This window comes from Trichogramma pretiosum, unplaced genomic scaffold (genome assembly GCF_000599845.2).
Source record: "Trichogramma pretiosum strain Unisexual culture from Peru unplaced genomic scaffold, Tpre_2.0 scaffold46, whole genome shotgun sequence".
Taxonomy (NCBI): domain Eukaryota; kingdom Metazoa; phylum Arthropoda; class Insecta; order Hymenoptera; family Trichogrammatidae; genus Trichogramma; species Trichogramma pretiosum.
Window position 1 is genome coordinate 124,778 of NW_019641609.1, and position 24,781 is coordinate 149,558.

The 24,781-nt window shown below is 44.0% G+C and overlaps 4 protein-coding genes across 5 annotated transcripts in view; 1 reads left to right on the forward strand and 3 right to left on the reverse strand.

The window, feature by feature from the left end:
- LOC106654940 (kazrin) overlaps nucleotides 1-16,112 on the reverse strand; it is a 69,784-nt gene extending 53,672 nt beyond the window's left edge. For both annotated transcript variants that reach the window (XM_023458513.1, XM_023458515.1), the window contains exon 1: nucleotides 15,669-16,112. The gene's annotated coding sequence lies outside the window, so the exon portion shown is untranslated. The remainder of the gene's footprint in view (nucleotides 1-15,668) is intronic.
- A 395-nt stretch (nucleotides 16,113-16,507) lies between these two features.
- LOC106654683 (glutamyl-tRNA(Gln) amidotransferase subunit A, mitochondrial) lies at nucleotides 16,508-18,591 on the reverse strand. The gene is made up of 2 exons (XM_014374656.2): nucleotides 17,622-18,591; nucleotides 16,508-17,554 (listed from the first exon to the last, which is right to left on the reverse strand). The coding sequence occupies exons 1-2, from the start codon at nucleotides 18,148-18,150 to the stop codon at nucleotides 16,542-16,544; spliced, it is 1,542 nt and encodes a 513-aa protein (XP_014230142.1). The 5' UTR covers nucleotides 18,151-18,591; the 3' UTR covers nucleotides 16,508-16,541.
- Nucleotides 18,592-19,188: 597 nt separating this feature from the next.
- LOC106654702 (F-box/LRR-repeat protein 4) lies at nucleotides 19,189-22,801 on the forward strand. Its single transcript, XM_014374691.2, has 7 exons — nucleotides 19,189-19,897; nucleotides 19,992-20,085; nucleotides 20,419-20,875; nucleotides 21,002-21,227; nucleotides 21,298-21,658; nucleotides 21,731-22,058; nucleotides 22,140-22,801. Exons 1-7 carry the CDS (start codon nucleotides 19,577-19,579, stop codon nucleotides 22,459-22,461), a joined length of 2,109 nt encoding a protein of 702 aa, XP_014230177.1. The 5' UTR covers nucleotides 19,189-19,576; the 3' UTR covers nucleotides 22,462-22,801.
- Nucleotides 22,802-22,808: 7 nt separating this feature from the next.
- Nucleotides 22,809-24,586, reverse strand: LOC106654942 (mitochondrial ribonuclease P protein 1 homolog). Its single transcript, XM_014375105.2, has 3 exons — nucleotides 23,974-24,586; nucleotides 23,325-23,895; nucleotides 22,809-23,240 (listed from the first exon to the last, which is right to left on the reverse strand). The coding sequence occupies exons 1-3, from the start codon at nucleotides 24,363-24,365 to the stop codon at nucleotides 22,860-22,862; spliced, it is 1,344 nt and encodes a 447-aa protein (XP_014230591.1). The 5' UTR covers nucleotides 24,366-24,586; the 3' UTR covers nucleotides 22,809-22,859.
- Nucleotides 24,587-24,781: the final 195 nt, after the last annotated feature.

Genomic DNA, 24,781 nt, shown 5'->3' on the forward strand with positions numbered 1-24,781 from the left:
CTCGGGGCCGCCGTCGTCGTTGGAAAAGGCGAAGCCCCAGCCGCGCGCGTCTCGCCGTAATAAATCATACACAGCGCGCGCCACCACTGAAAGTTGGCACACGCGAGTATAAGAGAGACTTTGGAAAAGACATCGCGCCGGCGATGATAGTCATATTATAGATCTCGGAGAGCGACACACGGTCGAGCTTCCTTCCTTCCTCTGTCTCTTGGCTTTTCACGGGGCTGCTACGAGCCTGTCTCGTACATTGGTCTCTCTGTGATACTCGAGCCCGGCTGCGGCGGTGCTGGTGCAGTGGAGACCTTTTGTCACTGTCTTGTGTGCCGCTGAAAACTTCGAAGCTAACAGAGCAGCGGCTATATACACGAGAAGATATCCCATTACAGGCATTTGTTTTCCAAGTGCTACCGCAAAAGCCCTGGGTACATTATACATCATATATATACACGCTAACGCCAGTAGAGAGTAATCAGTATCACGCGCAAAGAGGGAAAAACGATTTCTTTTTTACTCTGTCTCCTCTCGAGACGACGCGGAAGTTATATGTGTATAAAACGTGCAGCGTTAGATATATATCCAAGTAAATGACAAAAGCAAAGCCATAAAATCCACACAAATTTGAGCCAATTAATCGAAGATCGCTCGTCAGCAGCTGCTGCCTCTGTTCGACCCATTGACTTCTTTTAGCAGCCGACTTTTGTGCCGAATGGAGAGAGAAATGTACTCCAGCCGATCGGAGCTCGATTCAATTATCTTCTTGAGGAAATCGACAAGTTTAGGTATACGCCGAGAGAAGAGAGAGACGCCTGAAATTCTTCTTTTTTTTTCTTCTCTTTTTCTCCAATTCCTCTCTTGACGTATCCTCCACACCTCTGTGTGTACCGATGATCGTTTTCTTATTCTTCTTCTACTACTCCTACCTTCCTTATTTCCTTTATATTTGATCGTAAAAAATTGGATCTAGATCGATTCGTTTAAAACGAAGCGCGAAGAAAATGGAAACAGCTCCCGAGCTATATATAGATAAGCTCATCGCAATGCAAAAAGCCAATTATTTCCTTCTGTTGTTTTTATTTTTTCGTTTCTCCCAAATTATGCTTAACTCGCGCGCGCTCAAGTCTATTGTCTCTCCGGCGTTACGTAATTCGCGCGCGACACATGATCGTATAAATTGACCTCGTTTATCGTATGGTGCGCTATTCTCTCACTCTCTCCAGCACGAAGAAACATTTGCTTGCTTGGCGAACTTCCAACGGGGAATGGTGGTGGGTATAGATGCCCATATAGTCGGCATGGTATATACACGAAGACACAAGCGATGCGGCGCGCGCAGCCGCAAAAATATCCCGTATATAGCTGGTCCTATATACATACACACAAGTTATTTGGTTTCCAGGCAGTCGCGCGTGTCGCTCTCATTAGCTTCTTCTTCTTCTTCTTCTTCTTCTTTCTCGAATTACCTTTTAAGCGCGTGTATCTCTGTTTTTTGATCTATACTTCCTCGTTCTCTTTACTATACGCTAGCCCACCTGCCGTAAGGCATGTAGATGTATATTATTCGTAAACAGACAGCAGCAGTCGCGTAGCATCTCTCTAGCTCTCTAGCAACGATATACATTCGCCTATGAAGTATTTTTTATTACGAATTGTGCACAATGTGCTCCAACAAGCCCTTAGCTCGCCTACTACTACACTACTGTATGGTATACGCATGTGATCCCTTGGGAGGAAGAAATTCGCGAGAGTCGTTTTATATACATGTATATATGGCGGATTTTCGAGTGCAATTCTGCACTAGTACCACACAAAGCAAGCTCGTTATCAAGCTCTCTCTCTTCCCCCGCTTTTCCTCTTTTTCTCGTACTTCGCGCTGACTCAAAGACTGAATATTATACGCTAAAAAGAGAGCGAAAGAGAGAAAGAAAAATTCCCGCATAAGTACGCGTAACGTTGATTACGAGAGCTTCGTTAAATGTGTGTCTGTGTGTGTGCGCGAGTGTTTTTTTTTTCTTGCATGCGAGAGGATCTTTCCACGAATGAATTAAACGCATCGCTAAAATAAGCGTCCACACACACACAAGTTCAGGACGATCATACATTTAATTGCCGACTGCATAAATCACATCGGTTATTCTCTCTAAGAGCGGAGAGCAGATTCAAAAGCTCCTTTACGAGGAATTCGGAGTCGCTGCGCGTCTCCTATGGGTAATAATTGGTCGAGTCCTTTAGCCTACATATATACATCCACCTCCTTTGCGTTTCGCAATATATGCATCCCCATATGCGCGCGCGGGCAAAATGGGTCAACGGGCCTTCGACTTCTTGGAATGTTGCGATATGCGCGTTTAAGTATAAGGCGTGCGCGCGTACTACGCAATTTAGCACGCATTGTTCTGCTCCAAATCATCGTTATTAAATCTTTGATGCTGAATTTGTAAAATGCCCGCAGACACCGAGCCATTGACAAGCTGACCCGCAGAAGTCAGAGAAATGTCGGGGGGAAAAGAGGGAAGGGAGTGTAGAAAACTTTAACGACACGCGAAAGAGAAATAAATCCGATTATACGTTTTTTGCTCATCTTCTCTTATGCGGCACTCTTCTTTCATTTTCATGATTATAGGGCTTTTCTTTTATCTTTCTACGCTTTCTGTTAGAGCCTATATATTGCGTACATTACGACGACTGAAACGTTATTTTTGTCTCTCGCACGCATGAGGACATTTCTTGTTTTTCATCAAAGAGGCATATATTATTTTGCGCGCATGCATTTAGGTTTTTGAGAGGCTAAAGTCAACATTTTCAACTCTGAAAATTCACTAATTTTTCGATTTTTCAAGCTATTCTAGAAGTTATTTCAGATTCTCGGCGTAATGAATTTCATTCAGAATACACTGTAGAAAATATTTACATTAAAATTAGTGTAAAATCAAGCAGATGAACTACTAAGTCAAGAATTAGGCGAATTAATTGTATAAGTCAAGGACTTATACAATTAATTTCACTTTGCTACTTGCAGATTTACAGATAACCGGGGCTTGCCATCTAACTAACTTAACTCAAATATCAGTGAATAAAAATGTCAATCGAAATGTTTAAATTCAAGTATAGAATTAAATCTTTTTAGCTTGTGTTTACCCTTAAATCAATGTTCTTATGCATTTTCATGCATTTTTGTGCTGCTTACGTACACTAGAATAAATCAGTACTGATACATTAATTTTCAAAGAAAATTTCATGTAAAATAAAATAAAATGCACAAACGATTATACAACTAATTGTAATGTCTGATTAAACACTACATCTGCTACTTTAATTCAAGGTTTTTCTTGACAGTATAAAAATACTAGAAAACTAGAAATTAGAAATCAAGTAAAATTGAAACCCTAATATTGGAATTAGATAACGTAACTAACGAGCATCATTTCATCTATACCGTCCAACAAAGTAACAAAACAATAAAATAGTATTCAACCGTTGATTTATTCGCTCGCGCTTCTCGTCCCAAGTACACGCGTGGTGCACATTTGCGCGATTTTTCTGAAAGAAGCGGGGAAAAAAATCTGCCGCTGCTACTCAAGAGGACGGAGAGCCAGGAGAGAAAAAAGGCGTGAAAATATTGAAATGGTCGATTATCGACACGAAGCGAGCAAAGTCCTCCCGTTTTTCTGCCACCCTCGCTCGCTCGCTCGCACTATAAGACGGCGGCGAGGGCGTTATCGCGTACTAAATATATATAAGTCGACGCGCTACTATCTCTCTACTAAGAACCGGAGCAATTTTGTAATATAAAAAAAACCGCACCAGCTACCGCTACTACCCTTTTGCCTAGCGACCCCCTTTTCACGTGTACGCGTAATACGTGGCGAATGAATGGAGGAGAGCGATTTTATGCAATATAAGTGCGCGCGCGCACCGGCCTCCACGTTCGCTTCTATATACATATACGTATAACATAATGCGGAGGAGGAAAAAATTTTTCATTTACGCAAGTGCTTTTGATTTTTATCGTGTACGCTTACGTACACATAACGAGCCATTATGCGACTATTTTAACGCGCCTCCAACCGCTGCTGCTGCCGCTTGTGCTTGTGTAATTCAAATTCATATTCATATTATATGCCACCAACGCGACTAAAGCGCCTTATCATATGGCGAGCGCGCGCGTGGAGGAAAATACACATACTTGATTCGACGCGCGGATGATGCACGTCGTCGTCGTCGTAGGTATTATATGCGGGGGTGGTGGTGCATTATGTCCAATTGCACACGCAAGCCCTGCACCGCTATAATGCCGCGCACAAAACTCCACGGTATGGTATAAAGGGGGAATATAATATAAGAGAGAAAGAGAGAAAGAACCCGGAGAATCGATGGCATAAACGAATGTCGAGCTGCGCCCTCGTAGCTCGCGGTTAACTGCACACCACCCCCCGGCCGCGGCGAGATGTTATGCGTTCTGCCGACTGTAAAAAGTGCCGTGCAGCGGAGAAAGAGAATCGCAGCTACTACGACTACCTACATAGCTATATAGAGAGAGTAGCTCGGGGACGAGGTCGCTGACTCGCTTTTCCTCGTCTCTCTTTCTCTTTCTCTCTCTCTCGCGGAGAAGCCAATGGGCGCGAGCAGATCGCAATGAGCAAAGAGCGAGAAAACTGCGCGCGGCAACCGAGGGGTGAGAAGAACGAGAGAACTCGGAATTCGCGTACTTTATTCGCTTGATTTTCTCCTTCTTTCTAGAGTGAGAGTGAGAGAGAGAGAGCAGCGAGGTATAATATACACCTGTTGGAGGAGCAACTCATGGCTAAAGGAAAAATGGCAACGATATACATCTCGCCTGCGCGCAGTGTACACAGCAGCAGCAGCAGCAGCAGCAGCAGCTTTATTTCGACTCGCACGCGCGCCTCCGCTATAGCTCCAAGATTACATAAACTCGGAGAGAGAAAGATTTTGTCTCTCTCCTGCTGCTGCAGCTGCGAGCGCAACACGGCAAACTGATCGCGCCGCTCAACAAGTCTTTCCCCATAGCGCCTAGTATACGTAGCTTTGCTCGAGCCGCTATCCTACATATTATACATATATCGTGCAGGAAGAATCTACTTCAACTGCTGCTGCTGCTGTGCAGGGGCTCTCCTATACGCTCCGGTGTAAAAAAATCTTTAAAGGATTACGCGCGCACACGGCACACACGCACGCACGAGCGAGCGAACTACTACTAGGCGCGCGCACGCCATTTCTTGGAGATCTCTCTTCCCTCGGAATAGGAGGAGGTGCAGGAGGACTTATATGCCGAGAGAGGCTCGCTGGCGCACACGCGAGTAGTAGTGTAAGAGCCGCTCTGCACAGCCTTTTTTTTCTGCTCTAAAGCGGCAGCGACTAAATTCCGAATAGAAAATCGAGTTAGATAGTTGCCCGAGTAGGCGTTTTCTAGCTCTATCTCTCCTTTTTTTTTTTTTTGCATTCGAAACTTTGCGAGAAAGTTTTTTTCGGGACGGCCAATTTCCAGAGTGTAGTATAACGTTGCGAGAGCGAACATTTCGAGAGTGTGCAAGGGGGTCGAAAAAATGTTCCTCGCAAAACCGGCTGAGCGAGAGAGAAAGAGAGAGAGAGAGAGAGGAAAAGTTTTCTCTTCCAACAATGATGTTAGTTGCAAACCTTGCGCGCGAGCGATGCTTTTGTCAAGTTCTCTTTCTCGGCTCTCGAGAGCGCTGCTATGCGTTTCCTCTCTCTCTCTCTTCGGAGTTTAAATTGAATGTTTGACCGTTACACGCCTCAACAAAAGAATAGAACGAAGCTCTCTCTGAGCTTTTTAAATACTTTGCCAATTTTCATTTTCGTTCTCTGCGCTTTTTTTCGACAGCAACACAAAAGTTTCGTCGCTGTTGTTGTTGTGCGTGCTGCTGCTGCGAGATACGCACGCGACGCGCGATGACGACTCCTCTTTTTCCTCTCGCGAAACGTCCATACCTCTAGGGGTGTTAAAATTTAACGAGTGTAAAAGCATAATTAAGGACGCGTCGCGCGCGTACAGCTCGCTGCGAGCCGAGCTTAGCATCAATGTAAGCTCGCTACTACCTATATGTACTCGGCTCTCAAAACGGCAAGGAGTTCCAGCAGCAGCAGCAGCAGCAGCTACCTATATAAAATTCATTTCGCTCTTTTGCACAGTTGTGTGTGCGTTGTCTGCGGCTGTGCAGGGAGTCGTCCTCGTCGTCGTCCGTCGCGCTGTGTGCTAGCTAACCGTGAAATGTAATGCGAATTTTTAAAACATGAATTACACATAGAGCAGCTCCGACGAATATATACGAGTGGGTGGAGGCTCAGAGAGAACCGCACGTCGAAACGACGTACGCGCCCGTTATTTCATTTTCGGTTAAACATGCATGCGCGAGCGAGCGAGAGAGAGAGAGCTTTGGTCAAAGTTTCGAATCCTTTTATGACTATTCATAAACGAGAAGGACGTTATTATTACCATAGACGCGGGTTATCGAGGAAAATGGAAAGGAAATAAAAATTTCCTCTCGGCGTAGGCGCGGAATATCGATGTTGCTGCTACAGGCGGGAGAACGAGTAGAGAAGAAGAAAATGACTGGAAAGAGGGATATCGGAGGAGCGATATTGTATAGGCGATGGTTGCTGCTGCGTGGGCGGCTTGGGTTCTGATCGACACACGTCGGCGTCAAGCGAAGCGCAACGATCGAGTCGCTCTGCCGTGTGCCGTGTAGAGCACAGCTACAGCGACTACTGGATCGTTGCCATTCACGCGTCGCCGTGAAAGCCAGGCACGTATAGAGTACATAAGCCAAAGTTTCGCGATACACAAGAGCCTAGAGAGTCGAGTCGAGCTTTTTGTGCTGCGCGTTGGTGAAAAAAAAACTTAATGTCGTTTATCTGCCGCTGCTGCGGCTTGGGTGCATAAAACAAAAGTTCGAAAGCTGCTGCTGCTGCTACGGCGACGGAGAGAGAGAGAGAGAGACCCCATCGGAATATTAAAGCGCGTAGCCCCCGCATACTATATACATACATACGTTATACATCTCGAGCCATGCGTTTTCGAGAGGGTGCGTGGGGGGTTGAGGGAAAAAAGAGTTGAGCGGGAGAGAGAAAATCCTCTCTCTCTCTCTCTCTCTCTCTCTCTCTCTCTCTCTCTCTCTCTCTCCCGTGTGTGCAGTCGATCTCGCGCGCACAAAACATAACGAACGCGTCGAGGCTGTGCTATACATCCTACGCACGACAATTTCTCTCTTGTTTTACGAGCACAACAGCACACGAGCTGCAGCAACAGCAGCAGCTTGTTGGATAGTTAAAGCTGGAAATCGTTGTGTCGATTCACGCGGGTATACACACGTTCGAACTCGGGTACAGCAGAGGAGAGAGCTTACAGCGTAATATAAAACCAAAAGTACGTGAAAAATATGGTACGCGCGCATATCCGTGTGGAAGGGTGGCTAGGCTAGGGTAGGCTAAGGCTATATAAGGACTCGGTCAACGAGAGAGACGACGACGACGAAGACTCTACTGTCAATTTCCTCCAGCAAAGGAGCAGCGCCTGCCTACTTCGTAATACGGGAAATTAAACGAGCAATTCGAGAGTTCGCGGACGAGTGAGCGAGAGAGAGAGAGAGAGAGAGAGAAAAGAAACAAGACGTTCGGCGTGTGTCTGGTGCCGTGTAGCACTTTTCGCGCGCTCATCTCTTTCGGTCTTTCGCCCATAAGGGTAGAAAACGAGATGGATCGAGCAGAGAGCCGCGTGCGTGTCTTTATACGTACGTGTGTGTATGTGTGTATGAGCGAGCTTACGCGAGCTTGAGCGCGCGCGTGTGTGTACGGACTTTCTCTCTGCTCTGCTGCTGCTGCGTGTATTATATATACATACATACGTAGGGGGCTGCAGATCAATACTCCGAGCGCGCGCACGCGGAAAGAGACGGCGAAACGTCGGCTGCGTTTTGCCACTAGCAACCTGCCTGCCTGCCTGCTTGCCTCTGCGCTCTGCGCTGTGTGCTAGCTTCTGCCGGAGAGGGGGATATACCGCCTCGTTCCTCACTCTCGCTCCCTCTCTTCTTTATAACTATATCTATACGTATGTACGCGGGGTGAAACGAGCTTCTAACCCCTCGCGCGAGGCGAGCTGCTGCTGCTTCAGGAGCTGCGTAGTAGATACATACGAACGCGTGCTACGTCGTATATGTGTCCATTAGGGCTCCGAAAAGCGCGTGGCGTACCCCGAATACAGTGGTAGTAGTACAGGCACTGCTTAACTCAACGTGAAAAAAGAAAGAGAGAGAGAGAGAAAGAGATGATGTTGCGCTTCAACTTTATAATACACGAGTCAAATTGTTTTTTATCTGCGCGATGATGCGAATATTATTATAAAACCTGTGGGCTTATCATCGAGCTCCGTTCGTCGTCGCTGTCGTCGTCGTCGTCGTTTCCCCGAATCCAGTGGATTTTGGGGATACAGCGTTATAGTATACGTCGAGTGAAGTAAGCGAGAAGACTACAAGCATATCGTGTATAACGCAAGCTTTTTCTCTCCCTCGCGCTCTCTCTCTCTCGTCTATAAATCTACCGATCGTTTCTGACACTTCTCTCTGGCAAGCTGTGCTGCATATACTCTTTCTCTGCCTCGCTCTGTCTGACTGGGCTTAAAAGTTACGCGAACGCGCGGGAATTTTTAATTAAGGATTAGCTATTACGCTGTATATTGAAAAGCGCCGGTCGACCGTCATGCTGCTTTTTCGTTGCGTTGTTTTGTGAGCCGCCACGGCGTCCACCAATCGAAAGCTCGGCAGCGGAATATATAATATAACTACATCGATGAAATATCTCGTTTTAATTTAATTTAAAGCAATTAAAGGAGAGAAGCCGAGCCGTGGAGCGCCGCCACTGGAGAGCCCCAGCTATACGCAAAGAAGTATACTTACAGCGGCTGCTCCTGTATATAATTACCCTCCCAAGTACGGCGTCATAAATCATTTCTCGCGGACCGCCGCAGAAAACTCTGATTTATTATTCCGCGCGGTGACCGAAGCGCGATTCAAAAAGCTCTCAGCGCTGAGCGAGATAATCAGTGTGCACCGTGCACGACCGATTTTTCTCTTTATCTCTCTCTCTGTCTCGGCACAAAAATCTATTCCGCTCGCAATTTTTCAAAACACGCGCACGGCTCGAACTGGGTCAAATACTTATACTACACGGGCTGCTGCCGCTGTTCTCGTCTTACATTCACCGAAAGTCAAATACGGAGCTCGCCGGGATATACAATACAACGGCATTCAGTCAATTTTCGACGTTTAAACTGCCGTGTAGCTGAAAGGTGAGACGCTTAAACAAGGGTAGTACGCATACGTACATAAGTTTTGCGCGGAGCTCGACACAGAGCGCTTATACGTATTCAAGCGCGGCGGGCCCGAAGCTCAGCAACGTTCGAGAAGCGGTAATGAAAAGTTAAATAAGCGCCCGCCGTTCAAGCAGCGGCATAGAAGCTCGGCCCTGTGCGCGAGCTTTTGAGCGAAGCTCGAGTTTCAAGGGTCGAGGATTCATAAAGTCGAAAAATATATATAATTCACCAAAAAAAAAAAAAAAAAAGAAAAAAACCTATACAAGGCGGAGAAATTGTTCGTCGAAATGTTTTTCTTAAGGCATTAAGGCGTGGAAGAAAGGCGAGGCCGCAGCGAGCGCTTTTTTTGCTGCGCTTGTAAGGCCAGCAAAAGAGAGCGAGAAAAAACTTGTCCTGAAAAAAAGCCTTTTTTCCCGCAGTTACGGTATAATACTACAAAGCTAATATGCTAACAGTGGCACCAGCAGCAGCAGCTCGCATAGTCAAAAATTTTTCCACACTGCGTGTGTACTTTTGTGAACTTGCTAAAGGTCCATTATATCAACTCGGAGCCCGCATGTAGAATCGAAAAAAAGAGCGAGAGAAAAAAGAGAGACGGGCGTGAGACAATATTCCCAATGACTAACACGTCGGGAAAAATTCTCTAAACCACAGAGCGTATAGTACGTGTGCGCGGCGATCTCGATATCCCTGCGCCTCCGGTTCTCTCAGGCTTCGATGATACACACACACAACCGATGTATTATAATATAATCGACGCGAGTCTAGAGGAACTAGCTCCAAGTACGATCTATCTAACGCGTATATAACGTATCGATTGGATATACGTCTATACGCTGCTATACGTGCTTAGTTCCGCATAGTGTGTGGTATGTGTGTGTACGTATGTTGTCTAGTCACCGGAGAAGTAGGTCGGAGTGCTGCACCGCACAGCACTGTTATATGCACCAGCAGCGGCAGCGGCACTGCAGCAGCGCAGCTCCCGATGCATTATTCACTCAGCAATTCAATCGCGACGAAAACTTACATATTTTCGAGTCGGTGGGTGTGCACGATGATGACCCAGCAGCAGCCGCTTGGAGAGGAATATATTATAAGGAATCCGATCTACACCGGCCGTTCGGGGGCTCTTCGGCAACGTATATCTAGCATACCAGGTCGAGCGAATCCAAAGTTTCAATTGCTGATGATGATCTGCGTACGCAGCGGCGGAAATGAGCTTTTAAGTTTTGGTAATAACGCTCGGAGAACGTCAACAACGAGAGACCCAGTTTGCCGCGTCAATAATAATCGGTGGCCGGTGTGTATATACGCGCGTAATTCGTGCACGCACTGTTTATCCCGTTAAGTCTTTTTCCGGTCACGACTGTGACATTGATTTCTCTCTCTTTCTCTTGTCTATTTTTCTGTCTCACTTAAGAGCTGCAATAATTGTATCGTTATGGGTATGCGTGCCAAAAAATCACGAGTCTACGTTTGATTAATTTTCCTCGTCGGCTACATCGTCATCATCATTATAATCATCATCCGGCAGCGGAAAAGATAAACGCGCCGAATCCGAACCATACAGTACGTCTAATCTCGCGCGTGTTCTCGTTCGTGCGCAGGGTTATCGCAATTGTTTCGCGACCCGAAATTTTCTCTCCGTCCGTCTCGAATATAATAACAAACTAATATCTACGCAGTGTTTGAACGAAGAAAAAGTTACACGATGCAGTGCATAAGTCTAGCTCACCCAATTTCAAGAGAAAGCCCCAAGCAGCCAGGGCGTACCGAACGAGCAGCAAGTACCATCTCGGTCGTCGTCGTCGACGTAGTCTCGGTCGTCTCGCATGGCCGGCAAAAATTGGCCGGCGCTCCTTTTTTTCTCGATCGTCGTCGTCGCTCGCCGGCGTCCCTGCACTGGCGATCATAATAACGCGAAGCGACGACGGTTGCACGCACGCCTCGATTGGCCGCAGCGCACAGCAACAATAACAACGATAACAACAACAATGATAATCATCTATAACGAGCCCACAACGACGCAGCAGCAAAGCAAGCGCCAAAACACCGAAAACTTTTGACTTCCGCTATAAGAACAATGGCCTCGTGCAGCAGCTCTCGCGGAGTGCTTAGCAGTAGTGCTAGTAGTAGTAGTAGTAGTAGTGAAGTGTACAAAGTCTCTTTCTCTCTGCTCGTTGCACATGTACGCGCGCGAAGCCACGACTAACAATGAGTTTTGACGCTACGACGCTCGCTCGTACGCAGCAAATGTGTAAGTATGAACGCGTATACGAGCGCTTAACCCGTAGGCATATACTACAACGAATCGAGACTCGTACGTATAATAATGATGACGATATATGTATGAACGAGCCGCCGAGAAATGACTGCTCTGCTGGGGGGAGAGAATCATCCGTATTAATTTCATGCGCCTTCTTTTTCTGCTGCCGATTCTGTTGTATTACAGCAAGTATTGTTGTGCCCTCCCACTATACACTATAAATACAGGGCGTCTCTCTGTGTGTAAATTCTGTATATACACTACACTATAATACGACGACAATGTGCTTGCGGTTACGAGATACGCAATTAAAAGCTCATCAAGTTTTGGGCGCAAACGATCCTCGACTCTTCAGCTCGAGGGGGCTTCTCTCTCTCTCCTCGTCGCGTCTTGTGATTCTTCCCTATATAATATACGGACTTTTTGGTTTCCTATAATATCGACACGTTGCCCTGGCCAACGCACAAAACACTCGATAGGATATTATAAGCCCTGCGCCAAGCTATGTATACTCCCTCTCTCTCTCTCTTTACTTTGCAACAAAGAGCGTTTTAACTTATCAAGCATATACCGTACTATATACATAAGCGCCGCCAGGCTGAGATTCTCCGCTTTGATTCAGCTTATGCGTCTTCCTGTGCCTGTGTGTGCACGCGCGCAACATGCAAAGCTTACCTTAGCCCCTACCTATGTATATATGCGCGTGTATGTGTGCAGCAGTTTTCGTGCTTGAGGAATAGTCTGATAATATTAGGTATATGGTGGTGGTGGTGGTGGTGGAGAAAGAGAGCCAACTTCGGCGAGCTCGATTATATACCCTATAAGAATCCGGCGGAGAGTTTCTTCGCGGCCGAAACATAAGCTTTTATTAGACGAAATTCGACGAATAAATCAAGACACGAGCGAGCGTAGTGCTGCTATTGTATCGTGTGCTTCTCTTTCTCTGCATCGACGAGGAAAAATAAAGGAATACATGAATTTTGATACGGGCCGCGCAATGACAACGCGCCTATTGTGCGTCGTTATAAACACTTTTTGCAATTTTTTTATTTTTTTATTTTTTGGTCGGTGTACATTTACACGCGGAAAGAGCACCAAAATTTTCTGCGCTAACGTAGTGTGAAATTGCCCTCTCTCGCTGCGGTAAATATTTTTCTCTAAATTTCGTTATATACGCGCATACGTATAAAAAGAGCAAGCGCGCAAAACACAAAAGCTCTCGCGCATGAATTTCGCAGCGGCATCGATATAATGCTCATTTTTTATTCGTTCGCGAGAGCTGTATATGATTTCCGCGAGGCCGACGAAAGCGCCGATATTTCAGATTTCCGCACAGACTGTGAATCTTTATATTTTGCAAATGAATTTTTTTCGAAATTTTTCCTCCGCACGTCAAAAAAGCTCCGCAGCAGCAGCGGCAGTGGTGCAGCACGCCGCAGGTCGTCAAACGAAGAAAAATCGAATTAAATCGCAAATTAACGAGCTCGGTTTGGATTTTCCGAGCATCGGGCTTGCCAAAATCAGGCAGGCCACTGCTACACGCCACTACCATCACCACTGAAGCTCTCCGGTTGCTGTTTTCTTTCATTTTTGCGGTGTGCGTGTATACTATACGCTCCAGCAGAAAGAGGAAAAAAACGAGAAAAAAAGGCTGTAGCTGCAGAGCTGCGAAGAAAAATCCAGACTACTTTTATTTTTTCCCTTTCTCTCTCTCTCTTCTCGCGTAGTCGTCGTCGTCGTGCTTGCGTGGAAAAAGCCGAGGCAAACTAATTTGCCACCCGCGCAAACACTCGCACGCACGCGAAAATTCTCTCTCTTTCTCGTTATTCTTCGCTCGATGCTCGGTGGTATATCAAAGGGGTTTTCTCTCTCTCTCACACTCTCACTCTGCCTTAACTCATTAGCCAATGAGTTAAAAAATTTGTGCGAGTAAGAGAGCTACTCTAGTGAACTTTTTTTTCCCTCGCTCATCTCGCGCGAGTCGAGTGCGCTTCTTACAAAATATGGTAGGGTGAGAAAATAGCCATACATAAATTTCGAAATTGTTATTTCCCTCGTCACGCGACGAGAAAAAAAAACCGCGCGGAGAGAATAATACAATCGACGGTTCACGATTCCATTTCGTCACGAATCGAATATTATTCTCGAACAAGTCGTAGTCGTCGTCGTCACCGGCTCGTGATTCTAGATGAAGTATTATATACGGCAAAAAGAAAAAAAAAGGCCAGACTCTATCGCACGAAAAAAAAGTAGAGAGAGAGAGAGAGAGAGAAAGTTTCAATCTTTATAGATCTCGTAGTGCAGAAGAGTGCACATAAAGAGTAACGAGCATATTGCATTATTATCATGATCATGATTATTATTATATAGAAAACATCTATAGTCTCGTGAGGTCTCGTCTCTACGGTGCTCTGGCGCGCTTTTACGAGTGATGTTGCTACACAAACCTCTCTTGGAAGGCCTCTACATCGTACATACCTATACCTATACATGAGAGACATGTAGATCGGCCGCAGCAGCAACAGCAACAGCAGCAGTGCGAGGGAGAGAGAGAGAGAAAAAGAGAAAGACCTTCCGAGGAATGTTGGACTGCAGTTAGCCAAAGCTATATACTCGCTTATTACTCGGCGTATAGTACGTGTGGAGCAGCAGCAGCAGCAGCAGCAGCAGCAACAGTAGCTATGTAGCAGAAACCTGAGATTTTTCGGCCACTTGCATAGACAGAGAAAGAGAGAGAGAGATTCTCTCTGCTGCTGCTGTTGCTGCTGCACATACACCGTTAAAAGGTGGGCAATTTTATTCGCGTTGGGAAATTCGAACGCGTATTATACTCTATAGAGCTCTTATGCTCTGTCCGATGCGCGAGCCACTCGCTCGATTCCACATGCATTTTTCCCCATGATTGTTTATTCGAGTGAAACGTATCGATCCGATCGACGGTCTGAAAAACTTTCGCCGACGTATGGCATTTTTGGCATGCGGCGAGTGGCTCGAGCTTTTGATACTCTAATTGTTTCATAAACGTGAAAAACTCGCGCTACCTCGACGTTGACCAGCGACGTATTTATAATACAGATGCATAAAAGCCAGTCGCATACGTACCTTTTGAAAGAAAGATATATATAAAGAGTAACTCAGCTGATATGTAAAAAAGTGCAAATGCACACGAGTTGAAACAAAAAAAAAAGAAAAGTAAGCGAGGCACGCGTGCAGAGTGTGTGTATTCGCGGAGCGCGACGCACTCTAAAAATTCGTGCGGCAAAAGCGTAAGCTTATGATATTGTAGGTCAGGTCATCGTTTGCTTAATACATAATACATGTGTGCACTGGCACTGTACTCTGGCGCGCGTCGTGCAGAATTTCAGCAGCAGCTTATGCCAGATAGTCGCAGCTTTAAGCCAAGGGCCTCCAAAATAAAAAATAAATAAAAGTAGAGGAGTCGAGTATCTTGCGAGCGCGACCTGACCTGCTGCTGCTGCACACACTTTTCCTGCGCGACTGTCATTTCAAAGCGTGTAACTTTTTTCATCCCCCTCGACGCTCGACCCATCTTTCTTCTGTTTTTTTTTTCTTTTATCATCATCGAGTGGCGAGAGGTGTGCACGCGTGGAAAGTGCACTGCAGGCACTTGTTTCAACGGCTGATAAACGCCAAGAGGATGATTTTTCTTTATTTTATTTCTGAACACATATTATACAGGTCTATACTAGTTGAGACATGTCCTAACGGCAACAACCCCCGATTTCGACTTGACGTCGGCTTATACATTTACGACCATACACATACAAACACACACACACACACACACAGCCCCAAGCACGAAAGGGGGTGCTGACTAATCGGGGACGACGACTTCGAGCTCCTCTCTCGCTCCCGACTCATGCTCGACAACCGCTCGTTATATCCATCCAAGTAAAGACGGGAAAAAAACGTAAAGGACGATGCACGATCGAGTTTCGAAGTCGCTATGAGCAAAATCAAAAAGTACATAGCGCGAGATCGATTCTGTATAATGTGTAGGGTCGAGCTCGGCTCTATTATAAACTTGGCATTATCACCAACCTGTTCTTCCCTCGGCGTCACGTTCTCGAAACGAGTCGGGCGATCATCCATCGGGTTCGTTGTCACGAGAAATCAACAACAACATCGTATCGAAAGAATGAGAGAGAACAACAACACTGTATGACAATTCCCAACAACTGCACACTGAGAGACACACTAAACGACGCACTCCGATTTTATACTTGTAATAATATTTCGAATTCTCTTTTTTATTTAAAACAATACAATACACAACGTGTACGAGTTCGTACACGAGATAGGCAAACACACTTTTTGGTGCTGCTACTGCTACTGCTGAGCGCGTGGTGGACTGCACACACAAAAGTTAGTTACTATACTTATATATGCCATATATGGCGGTGTATATAGGGTCGCGCGGTCCCTGCTCGACTGACGCTCCTTTGCTGCATGTATAAGGGGGTCGGCCGTGCGTTCAATTTTGCAGACTGCTGTGCGCTGTGTGCGCCAGGCTCGTAATATGGCGGCACTGGTGCACTGCACTGGTGTCTGCGGGGAACTTACTCGCGGATTGGAACGAGCGCGCGGCTATTGTCCCCCGTCCATCCCTGGAAGGAGAGCAACCGAGCGCGACTGCGCCGTACGTACGTTGGCCCTTTATCGAGGCGCGTCAGCGACCCTCTTGTCCAACCGTCTTTCGAACGTTCGAAATTCGAATTTTGTCAATTGAAACGGTGGCAGTGACATTGTTGTGTTTCGAATTGTTTACTATAAGCACGAGAGATTTTTGCTTTGAATGAATTGAAGAAAATTAAACGGATACTTTAGGTAACGAAACGTAGATTTATTTTAAAAACTTGTATTAAATATTTACACACAGCTATACATTTTTTACAATAGTATCAACATTGATATTTATTTTAGTACTAATCTAGGAAATTTTACAATATCTTCTATCCACTTTGCCACCCTCAGCAATCTTTCTTCGCATAACATAGGTGCCATTAGCTGCAAACTGAGTGGCATGCCGCTTCTAGACAATTTTATAGGTACACTAATAGCTGGCAATCCAGCCATGTTTGCTGGTTGAGTGCAAAAGTCCTGTACAGAACATTGAGCTTGATTATCTGCACAGATAAAGTCTTTGTACTTTGGAGCTTGTGTTAATGTTGTCGGCGTCAATAGAAGATCTACGCCGGAGTCCCATACTTTATCAAAATCTTGCGCTATGAGAGAGCGAACTTTCATTGCTTTTACAAAATAATTTTCATAATTTTCACTAAGTAAAAAATAGTTTCCAGCTAAAATGCGACTGCGAACGACGTCGTTAAAACCCTCGCTTCTTGATTGGGCGTATAAGGCATCTAGTGACGAGCTTTCATCTGCTCTTAGTCCGTACTCAAGACCATCGTATCTTGACATATTACTTGCTACTTCACATTTGTTGAGCACCGAGTAACACACAATTGAGTATTCTGTATGTGGTAAAGAAACAGGAAGTACTTTGGCACCTGCTTCTTCCAATAGTCGACTCACTTCCAGCCAATTACTTTCTACTTCTTCTGAGAGTTCAGGACACTTATACTCCTTGGGCAAACCAATCTTCAGACCACTGATATCCAGACTTGTTGATAGCTCAATTGGTTTAAATGGAACTTTTATCGTTGTAGAGTCCATATTGTCAGGACCAGCTATAGTATTAAGTACAGCTAGACAGTCATCAACCGTACGTGTGAGAATACCTGGTACATCCATAGAATTGACTAAAGGAATAAGGCCATGTCTAGAAACTAATCCATAGGTAGGTTTCAAACCAACTACGCCACAATAAGATGCAGGATTTCTAGTTGAACCTCCTGAATCTGAACCTAATGCAGCGAAACACATTCCTGATGAAACTGCTATAGCAGAGCCTCCACTGCTACCACCTGTAAATAAACAATCAATTTTTATTTCTAAATTTATTCAAGCAAATCAAAAAATGAAAAAAATTACCTGCAATAAACCATTCTTCTAACGGGGGTCTATTTTCAATTTCATTTTTGTGCGAGTTATCTTCAAGAATATAATTTCTAGCAAGTTCAGATCCCCACAGATTTTTCGAAGGTCCATAGTAAGAGTCAACAGTGCCTGAGCCCATGGCAAACTGATCCAAGTTAGTTTTACCCACAAGAATCGAACCAGCTTCTCTTAATTTCCTATAGACAGTTGCATCGTAGCCAGGAACAAAATCAGCCAACATCAAGGATGCACACGTCGTTGGTTGGCCCGCGGTGCAGAAATTGTCCTTGACAGCTATGGGAATGCCATCGAGACTGCCAAGTAGCTTCTTACTATCCTGTCTGCTGTCGGACTCTTGGGACTGAGTCTTGGCCAGTTGATGAGTGACATTGATGAAAGCGTTCAGAGGCCTCAATTGTGTGGTCAATTTCAACGCCGCCTTGGTCAGGTCCGACGGTTTCACTTCGCAAGATGCTATTTTTCGTCCGACAGTCCTTATGGACTCAGTCAGTAAGTTGTTCATATTTTGTAAACACAAGTAAGCTGGCAGCGCGCGTCTGTGCACCGGTCCGCAGCTCGATTCAAAAACAATAAACACAAGCTCGCTCGAATAACGTTACATCAATAAGAACTTCAGCATATGAAATTTCTCAATTAAAAAAATAAAGAAGCCTGGAAAATCGTTATCATAGATTCCGATCGCGAAGCTGGCGACCGCCTCCAGAACGATGAAACCAACGACTATCAAGATTTGGTTACGAGACCAGGCCATGCTTGCAGAAGGCAGATGATGCTCGGAGCAGAAGAGCAGTTTTTTGCCGGTAGGAGTCTCTCGTGGTCTCTCTCTAATAAAAAAAGCAACGTGCGAAAAGTCTCGAGTCTTGCTAGTACGATAGGTACAAAACACAGCAGCAGCGGGCAATTGATCGTTCTGAATTGTTCGGACAGACTAAAAGTGCCTATTTCGTACATAATCATCGTCGCACCGGCGAGCTCCGAAGAGAGAGCCCCTTCTCGCACTTGTATTGTTTACAAGCGCGCTTCGAAGGGCCAAACAGCTGGCTTTGTATGTATACACACATACAGCGATGGCTCGAGCATTGTGTATGTATCGTAGTGTACTGTGCGTGTGCAAGCACATGCGTGCGATCGATTTGTGTCTCTCTTTCCTTCTCTCTCTGATGCTTTTTTACCCGGCTTGCGCTCGGACTGACGCATACATGAATCTCACCGTCGTTTTCTCCCCCTCTCGCATGGGGGATTGTTACTTTGCTACATACACATAGGTAGAGCTGCCACTAGCCGCTGCAATCGCATTAGGTGCACAATGTTGCGGACGAACGAGCCGCATCAACCAGCCAAGCTGCCGCCAGCCACCACCACCACCACCACCGCTGGCCGCTGCTGCTGCTACATACCTTATATACCTACCTCCGTACACATAAGTCTGTATATATAATATAATGTGCAAGTGCCGCAGCAGCAGCAGCAGCAGCAGCAGCAGCGCATGAGAGGGAGAGAAAGAGAGCGTCGGACTCGGAGCTGCTGCTGAGACCGCCGAGGCGCAGCGACCTGTCAATACTCCGGGGCCGAGAGTACGTACATACACATACGTGCATTACTCGCTCTCTCGCTCTCTGTTCGTGCGAGTCTCTGCTGCATGCGCTACTCCGCTCGTTCGCATTGTATAGGCATCGGTGCTGCTGGTGCAGACACTGCTTCGGTAGCTAGCTGCATTATAATACGCGAGCAGTATAGCGACAAAGAAAGACCGCGCGCGAGGACAAATGGAATCCTTGAGCGATTCAAGAGCGCCGTAGAAGAAAAAAAGAGCCATCGACCGTCGTCGTCGTCGTACTGTTTAGAGCTGTGTGCGGCTCGACGGCAGCAGGACGCGCAGGACAAGTGCCCGAGGAAGAGCCTGTAAAAGGGAATGCACTCGAAGTAAAATGGTGTCTTCGTGCGAAGGAGCTACGGCCCGACTCGAGCTCGTCTCTTCGCAGGGCAGCTCGAGCGCGGCCCAGCATCATCATGGTCATCGGCTTCAAAACATCAGCGTCAGCAGCAGCAGCAGCGGTATAAGGTCATTGTCCCGCTCGAGGCAGCTGCAGCATCCGCAGGTACAGTTCGTCGAGCAGTTCGTCAGCGACGTCGTGGACTTCAGCTCGCAGTACGGCAACAACAGCAACATCTCGTACACGGCTTACAACATCGCCGGCAATCCGAGCAAGTTCCCGGATTACGGCGACTTTCCGCAGGCTTTCGTCATGGTGAGATTTGAATAAAAATGCAAAAATCAATAAATGTACAAGGAGCCTTGATTCGAGGATTATATGTGTGTGTGATTTTTGGTTGTTGCCATAGCGTACGTACGGCAAGTGGTGGGATCGAGCACCTTCCAAATGTCTGGACTACATGCCACAGAACAATGGTCCGGTAGTTAGTCATGATTACATAGGTAAGTACTTTCACAAAGAGAGAGAGAGAGAGACTTTATACAGCGCGCATACTTGCACGTCGTTGCATTCAAGAGAGCTTAATAATCGCCCGAGTTAAGGCGCGCGACGTGAATCATACTGGCGAAAAGAAAAAAAAACACAAAACAAATATTTATCTTGCTAATTCATCTGATCTTTTGTTTGTTTCTGTTTTTTTTATTTACATATTAGTGCCAAATTCTCGAACGTTTATTTATCTTATCTTCGACGATCGATTTTGTTTTTATTTGCGTTTATTGTTTTCATTGTTTTGTCTTTCATTGATGAATAATGCCTATTTTTTTCGTTCGTAGATTTATCCTTCTCTAAAGATGTTTATCCGGTGAGAATATCCATCTACGAGACTTACAATCCCGGAAGTGTCGTAGCTATTTGGGCTAGAGACGAGGATGGGAGATGGACGAAATTATGGAACGGACCACCACAGGTTGTGCCTCACAAGCCCAGAATATTTTCTCCGCCTCTGCAGCAGATCAATTTCAAGACGAAAATATTGAGATTGGAGTTCAATCATAGTCTACTGGATTATTATACAGAATTGGATGCTGTTCAGCTCATAGGTACGACAGAATTGATTGTGCCTAATTTAGGGCCGCGGCCCAAGAGCTTAACTGGATTATTAAGAGAATTAGGGGATACTAGACCAAATGATGGAGATTCATACAATTTGACTCCCAATTATTTCAAGTGTCACCATGACTTACATTTACTGAAAAGTTCATTGCATAAGTATTGGGATCCTTGTAAAAGGTGCGTTTAATTATTGCTAATAATAATATTTCGATGTGAATGAAACTTCTTGATCGAAATTATCAAGCGTTTCACGTAGATCACAAAAAAATAGCTTCGATAATATTTTACGAATTTTTTTTTCAGTAAAAATATTGAAAGAGTTCCTAAAGGAAGATTGGTAACAAAACTAGGTTTACACTGCCATCACATTCCACCGTACTTGGAGGCTTACAATTCGTTACATAAATTACTCGAAGATTTTCCGAAAATTATTGAAGACATGAATAATTCATGTTCAAAAAGTCAAATTTTATCAGAGACTGATTTAAATGTCAACGACAATATATCCAGTAGTTTTGCCGCTTTACCGGTGAGTATTATTTAAAGAAAAACGAATTTATAATGCTTTAAAATCTAATGATTGCTTTCCATTTTTGCAGGATGAAACTATACTTAAAATTTTCAAATATTTAGATATAAGGTCGCTCTGTCGTGTGAGTCAAGTCAATCGTCATTTCAATAATATCTCTCGCGATTGTCTATTGTACAGAAGTCTGAACCTGAAACCCTACTGGCACTGCATCGATGCGTCAGTTTTAAACAATTTTATATCCAAATGTCAGTATTTACAAAGATTGGATTTGTCTTGGTGTGGAAATTATGACATGATCAGCTCCGATAATTTCATCGCATTTCTCCAGAGCAGCGGAAATTCGCTTACTCATTTAAGACTGAACTGCTGCAAATTCGTAAATGATGCAGTGATTGAAAAAATTTCGTCAATTTGTAAAAATCTTAAAGGTAAATTCAATTTAAGATATTTTCAATATACAATAGTTTTTTTTTTTTAATAAAGCAATAACAAATTTTCAGAACTCAAGTTACGAAACTGTACAACCATAAGCAATAACGGTTTCATGCTATTAGAAAATTTAGAAAATCTAGAGATACTAGACTTGTATAGAACGATGATAGAAACTGATAAATTGTGCGCAATTCTCAGAAAAAATACTCGATTGAAGCATTTGAATTTAGCCGGTATGCACGATTGTTTGAACATGGATGAAGTAGCCACCGAAATAGCCGCTTCTTGTTTAAATTTGGAAAGCATTGATTGTTGGAAAGCTCAAACTTTGACGGTCAATGGTTTGAGAGCTTTAACGAATTGCTCTAATTTGAGAGAAGTTGATTTTGGATGGTGGTTAGTATATACATATTTGATAATTCACCTTTGCGATGGATTGGATAATATATGAACTAAAATATAATTTCTATCTTGCAGCACTGGGATTGGACCTTTAGGTGACTCATTGAGAGTATTTCTAGGCTCATGTAAAAAATTAGAAAAAGTTTTTTTAACGTCATTCCGTGGGCTGACGGATCGTGATCTCGAGCCACTACTGTTTTGCCGAAATTTGCAACAACTCGATCTTGTTGGGGCAAGATTCTTAAGTCCAGAGTTTTGTATAAAACTACTTTGTTATCTACAGTTACAAATGATAGACTTGAGTTTTTGTGATGGTATAAGCGATTCGAAAATTAATGAATGGCGGAAATTGTATCCGCATGTTTCAATAAAAAGAAATTTTACATCTAATAGATGATGATTTGTAAAAAAAGTGTGATGTATTTTTAAGACATGGTGTGTCAATTGAAAATTTCAACCGCGTTGAAGTAAATTATGTGATTAAAAATGTGAAATTTCACAAAAATTCATTGCTCTTGTTCCTTTCTAATAGATGTAATTGTGGTTGTAAAAAATAATTTTTTCTCTTCATGAAAAGAACAATGAGTGATTAAAGACTGCAGCTAGTATAAGATGCAACTATTTTTTGTTTTTTTAAGTTTTAGTAACCCAGTGATTACAAACCTATAAATCAATCTACTGTATTCATTATTTATGTATGAAGTCAGAGTAAACCAGGAAAAATAAAGAATTTGTTGAGAAAAGTTCCATTTTTAATAAATAACATTGTCAAAACTTTATTAAAACCTACTTAACCTACTTATTCCATTGTTTGCGATGCTTTGATCTAGCTGAGTGACTAAAATCATACACATTTTCACTCATTATCTGAGGTCTTACCACATCGTCATTATCATAGGCAAGCTCTTCTGTACCTGTTTTACTTAGAAAGAGATCTTTTTGAATTTTTCTTTCTAAAACTTTTACTCTACTCTCCAACAATTTTCTTCGTGGAACATGTTTCATAGCTTCTTCCATTCCATAACACTGTGCATCCAACATGATTGATGTACACTGATTAAGGGTTAGATCTTTGCCAGAACCATCACCAAAACGAATGTACTTATCTATTGGGAACTTAACCATTTTGATTTTATCTTTTTTGGCTTTTGCCATAGATATAGGCTTTTTAGGTCCCTGTAAAAAAAAATAAATTATGAGTTAATTATTTTATCATTGCAAAGTTGATTAATCATAAAAAGTAATTCATAGTAATTTTACCCTATCAACATAGGCGCCAACAATATAAATTGATTCAGGATCATATTTTTCCATCATGGTAGGTGCATCTGATGACAGATATACCACTTGAGATTTGTCAAATAGATCTAAATATGACTTCTCCTCAACTCTAATAGGAAAATCATCATCAAGAATATGTGGCATGAACCTCATCACTCTTTCAAACAATGGACCATTCATATTTACATTGCAAAAAGTCATCTCGAAAGGATAGTTATGAATTCTATTTACAGCAAACGATTCCATAATTTGTTTGGCACAGCTTTTAAGTTCAAAGTTTGTCATTAGTTTTTCATAACTAAAGTCATAGACAAGTTTGTTGCCAAACATTGAAGCTCGATGCACATTCCAATTATACATATGATTCATCGTTGCATCACTGATACGTCTTAACAAAAAGTTGGCTCCAAAACCATATACTATTTCATTGGACACTTCCCTTTTTGCTCTTTCTTCTCTAACTAATTCTAATTCAGCCATATTCTGTAGCTTTTCCATTTGTCTTTTTTCTTTTTGCTTTTCTATAATGAATAGGTAGTTGAAAAACTTTCTGCAAAACAAATTTTGACAATTAGCGCATACGTAAAATTTTTGTAACTGATGAAAGTAAAGAATAAAAGTTACTTACCTTCTTTTATTACGACTAGGGAGTTTCAATACTTCTTCCCAATCTCTGGGCCTGAGTGCAGAGGGAACGCACTCGCCATCCTGCTTCATGACTTCCCATTCGAGTTCGATGACCTTTTTCAACTTGGCGATCTCCGGCTTCGTAGCAAGCATCTTGTCGACTTCTTTTTGAGCTTTCGAATCGATCCAGTGCTTTTTTTGTAAACCCTCGGGCAGCTCATCCTCGTCCTCGTGCTCAAACTCCTCGTCGAAATGGGTGGCGAAATGCCGGCGAGCCTCGCTAGCCTGCAACTTCTGAAGTGTCACGGCGGAAAAGCCATTGTTTACGACCGAGCTGGTCGTCTGCTGGTTCGTAAATTTCACGAAGATACTTCTCAAGGCTCGAGGATACATGTTGTTGTTGCAGACGAACAGCGTTCGCGCGAATCAACCACGACGACCTGGACGTCCTACGAGCAACTTTTATACTAGCACATGTGCGCAGACGAATTTCTCGACTTTTTTATCGGAGCCTCGAGGTTGGTGCGTCGGCCAGCCAATCGCGGCGCGTTCGATTCCGCTGTAACTGGTGCACACGCGCACGATCTTTGTTTTCTTTGAGCCTCTCTCCGTCTCTCTCTCCCTTTCTAACATTCGAAGTGTTATAGAACGTGAAATGTAAGTATATGGGCATAACCGTAGATTTACATACAGTTAAAATGTTGTACATTTTTAACAATAAATATCGTGTTGCAATTCGTTAATTTGATCAGTATCAAAATTTTCCTACAATTTGAATTCAGAATTGCAATGATCTTCACGTTGTTGCA

Excerpts from the sequence above, each read along its gene's own strand:
- LOC106654683 (XM_014374656.2), bottom strand. The coding sequence starts at position 18,150 with ATGAACAACTTACTGACTGAGTCCATAAGGACTGTCGGACGAAAAATA. Across the intron at positions 17,555-17,621 it reads AGAAGAATGGTTTATTGCAG|GTGGTAGCAGTGGAGGCTCT; the intron begins GTAATTTTTTTC and ends GTTTATTTACAG.
- LOC106654702 (XM_014374691.2), top strand. The coding sequence starts at position 19,577 with ATGGTGTCTTCGTGCGAAGGAGCTACGGCCCGACTCGAGCTCGTCTCT. Across the intron at positions 19,898-19,991 it reads TTCCGCAGGCTTTCGTCATG|CGTACGTACGGCAAGTGGTG; the intron begins GTGAGATTTGAA and ends TTGTTGCCATAG. Across the intron at positions 20,086-20,418 it reads AGTTAGTCATGATTACATAG|ATTTATCCTTCTCTAAAGAT; the intron begins GTAAGTACTTTC and ends TTTCGTTCGTAG.
- LOC106654942 (XM_014375105.2), bottom strand. The coding sequence starts at position 24,365 with ATGTATCCTCGAGCCTTGAGAAGTATCTTCGTGAAATTTACGAACCAG. Across the intron at positions 23,896-23,973 it reads CCTAGTCGTAATAAAAGAAG|AAAGTTTTTCAACTACCTAT; the intron begins GTAAGTAACTTT and ends TTTGTTTTGCAG. Across the intron at positions 23,241-23,324 it reads TTGGCGCCTATGTTGATAGG|GGACCTAAAAAGCCTATATC; the intron begins GTAAAATTACTA and ends TTTTTTTTACAG.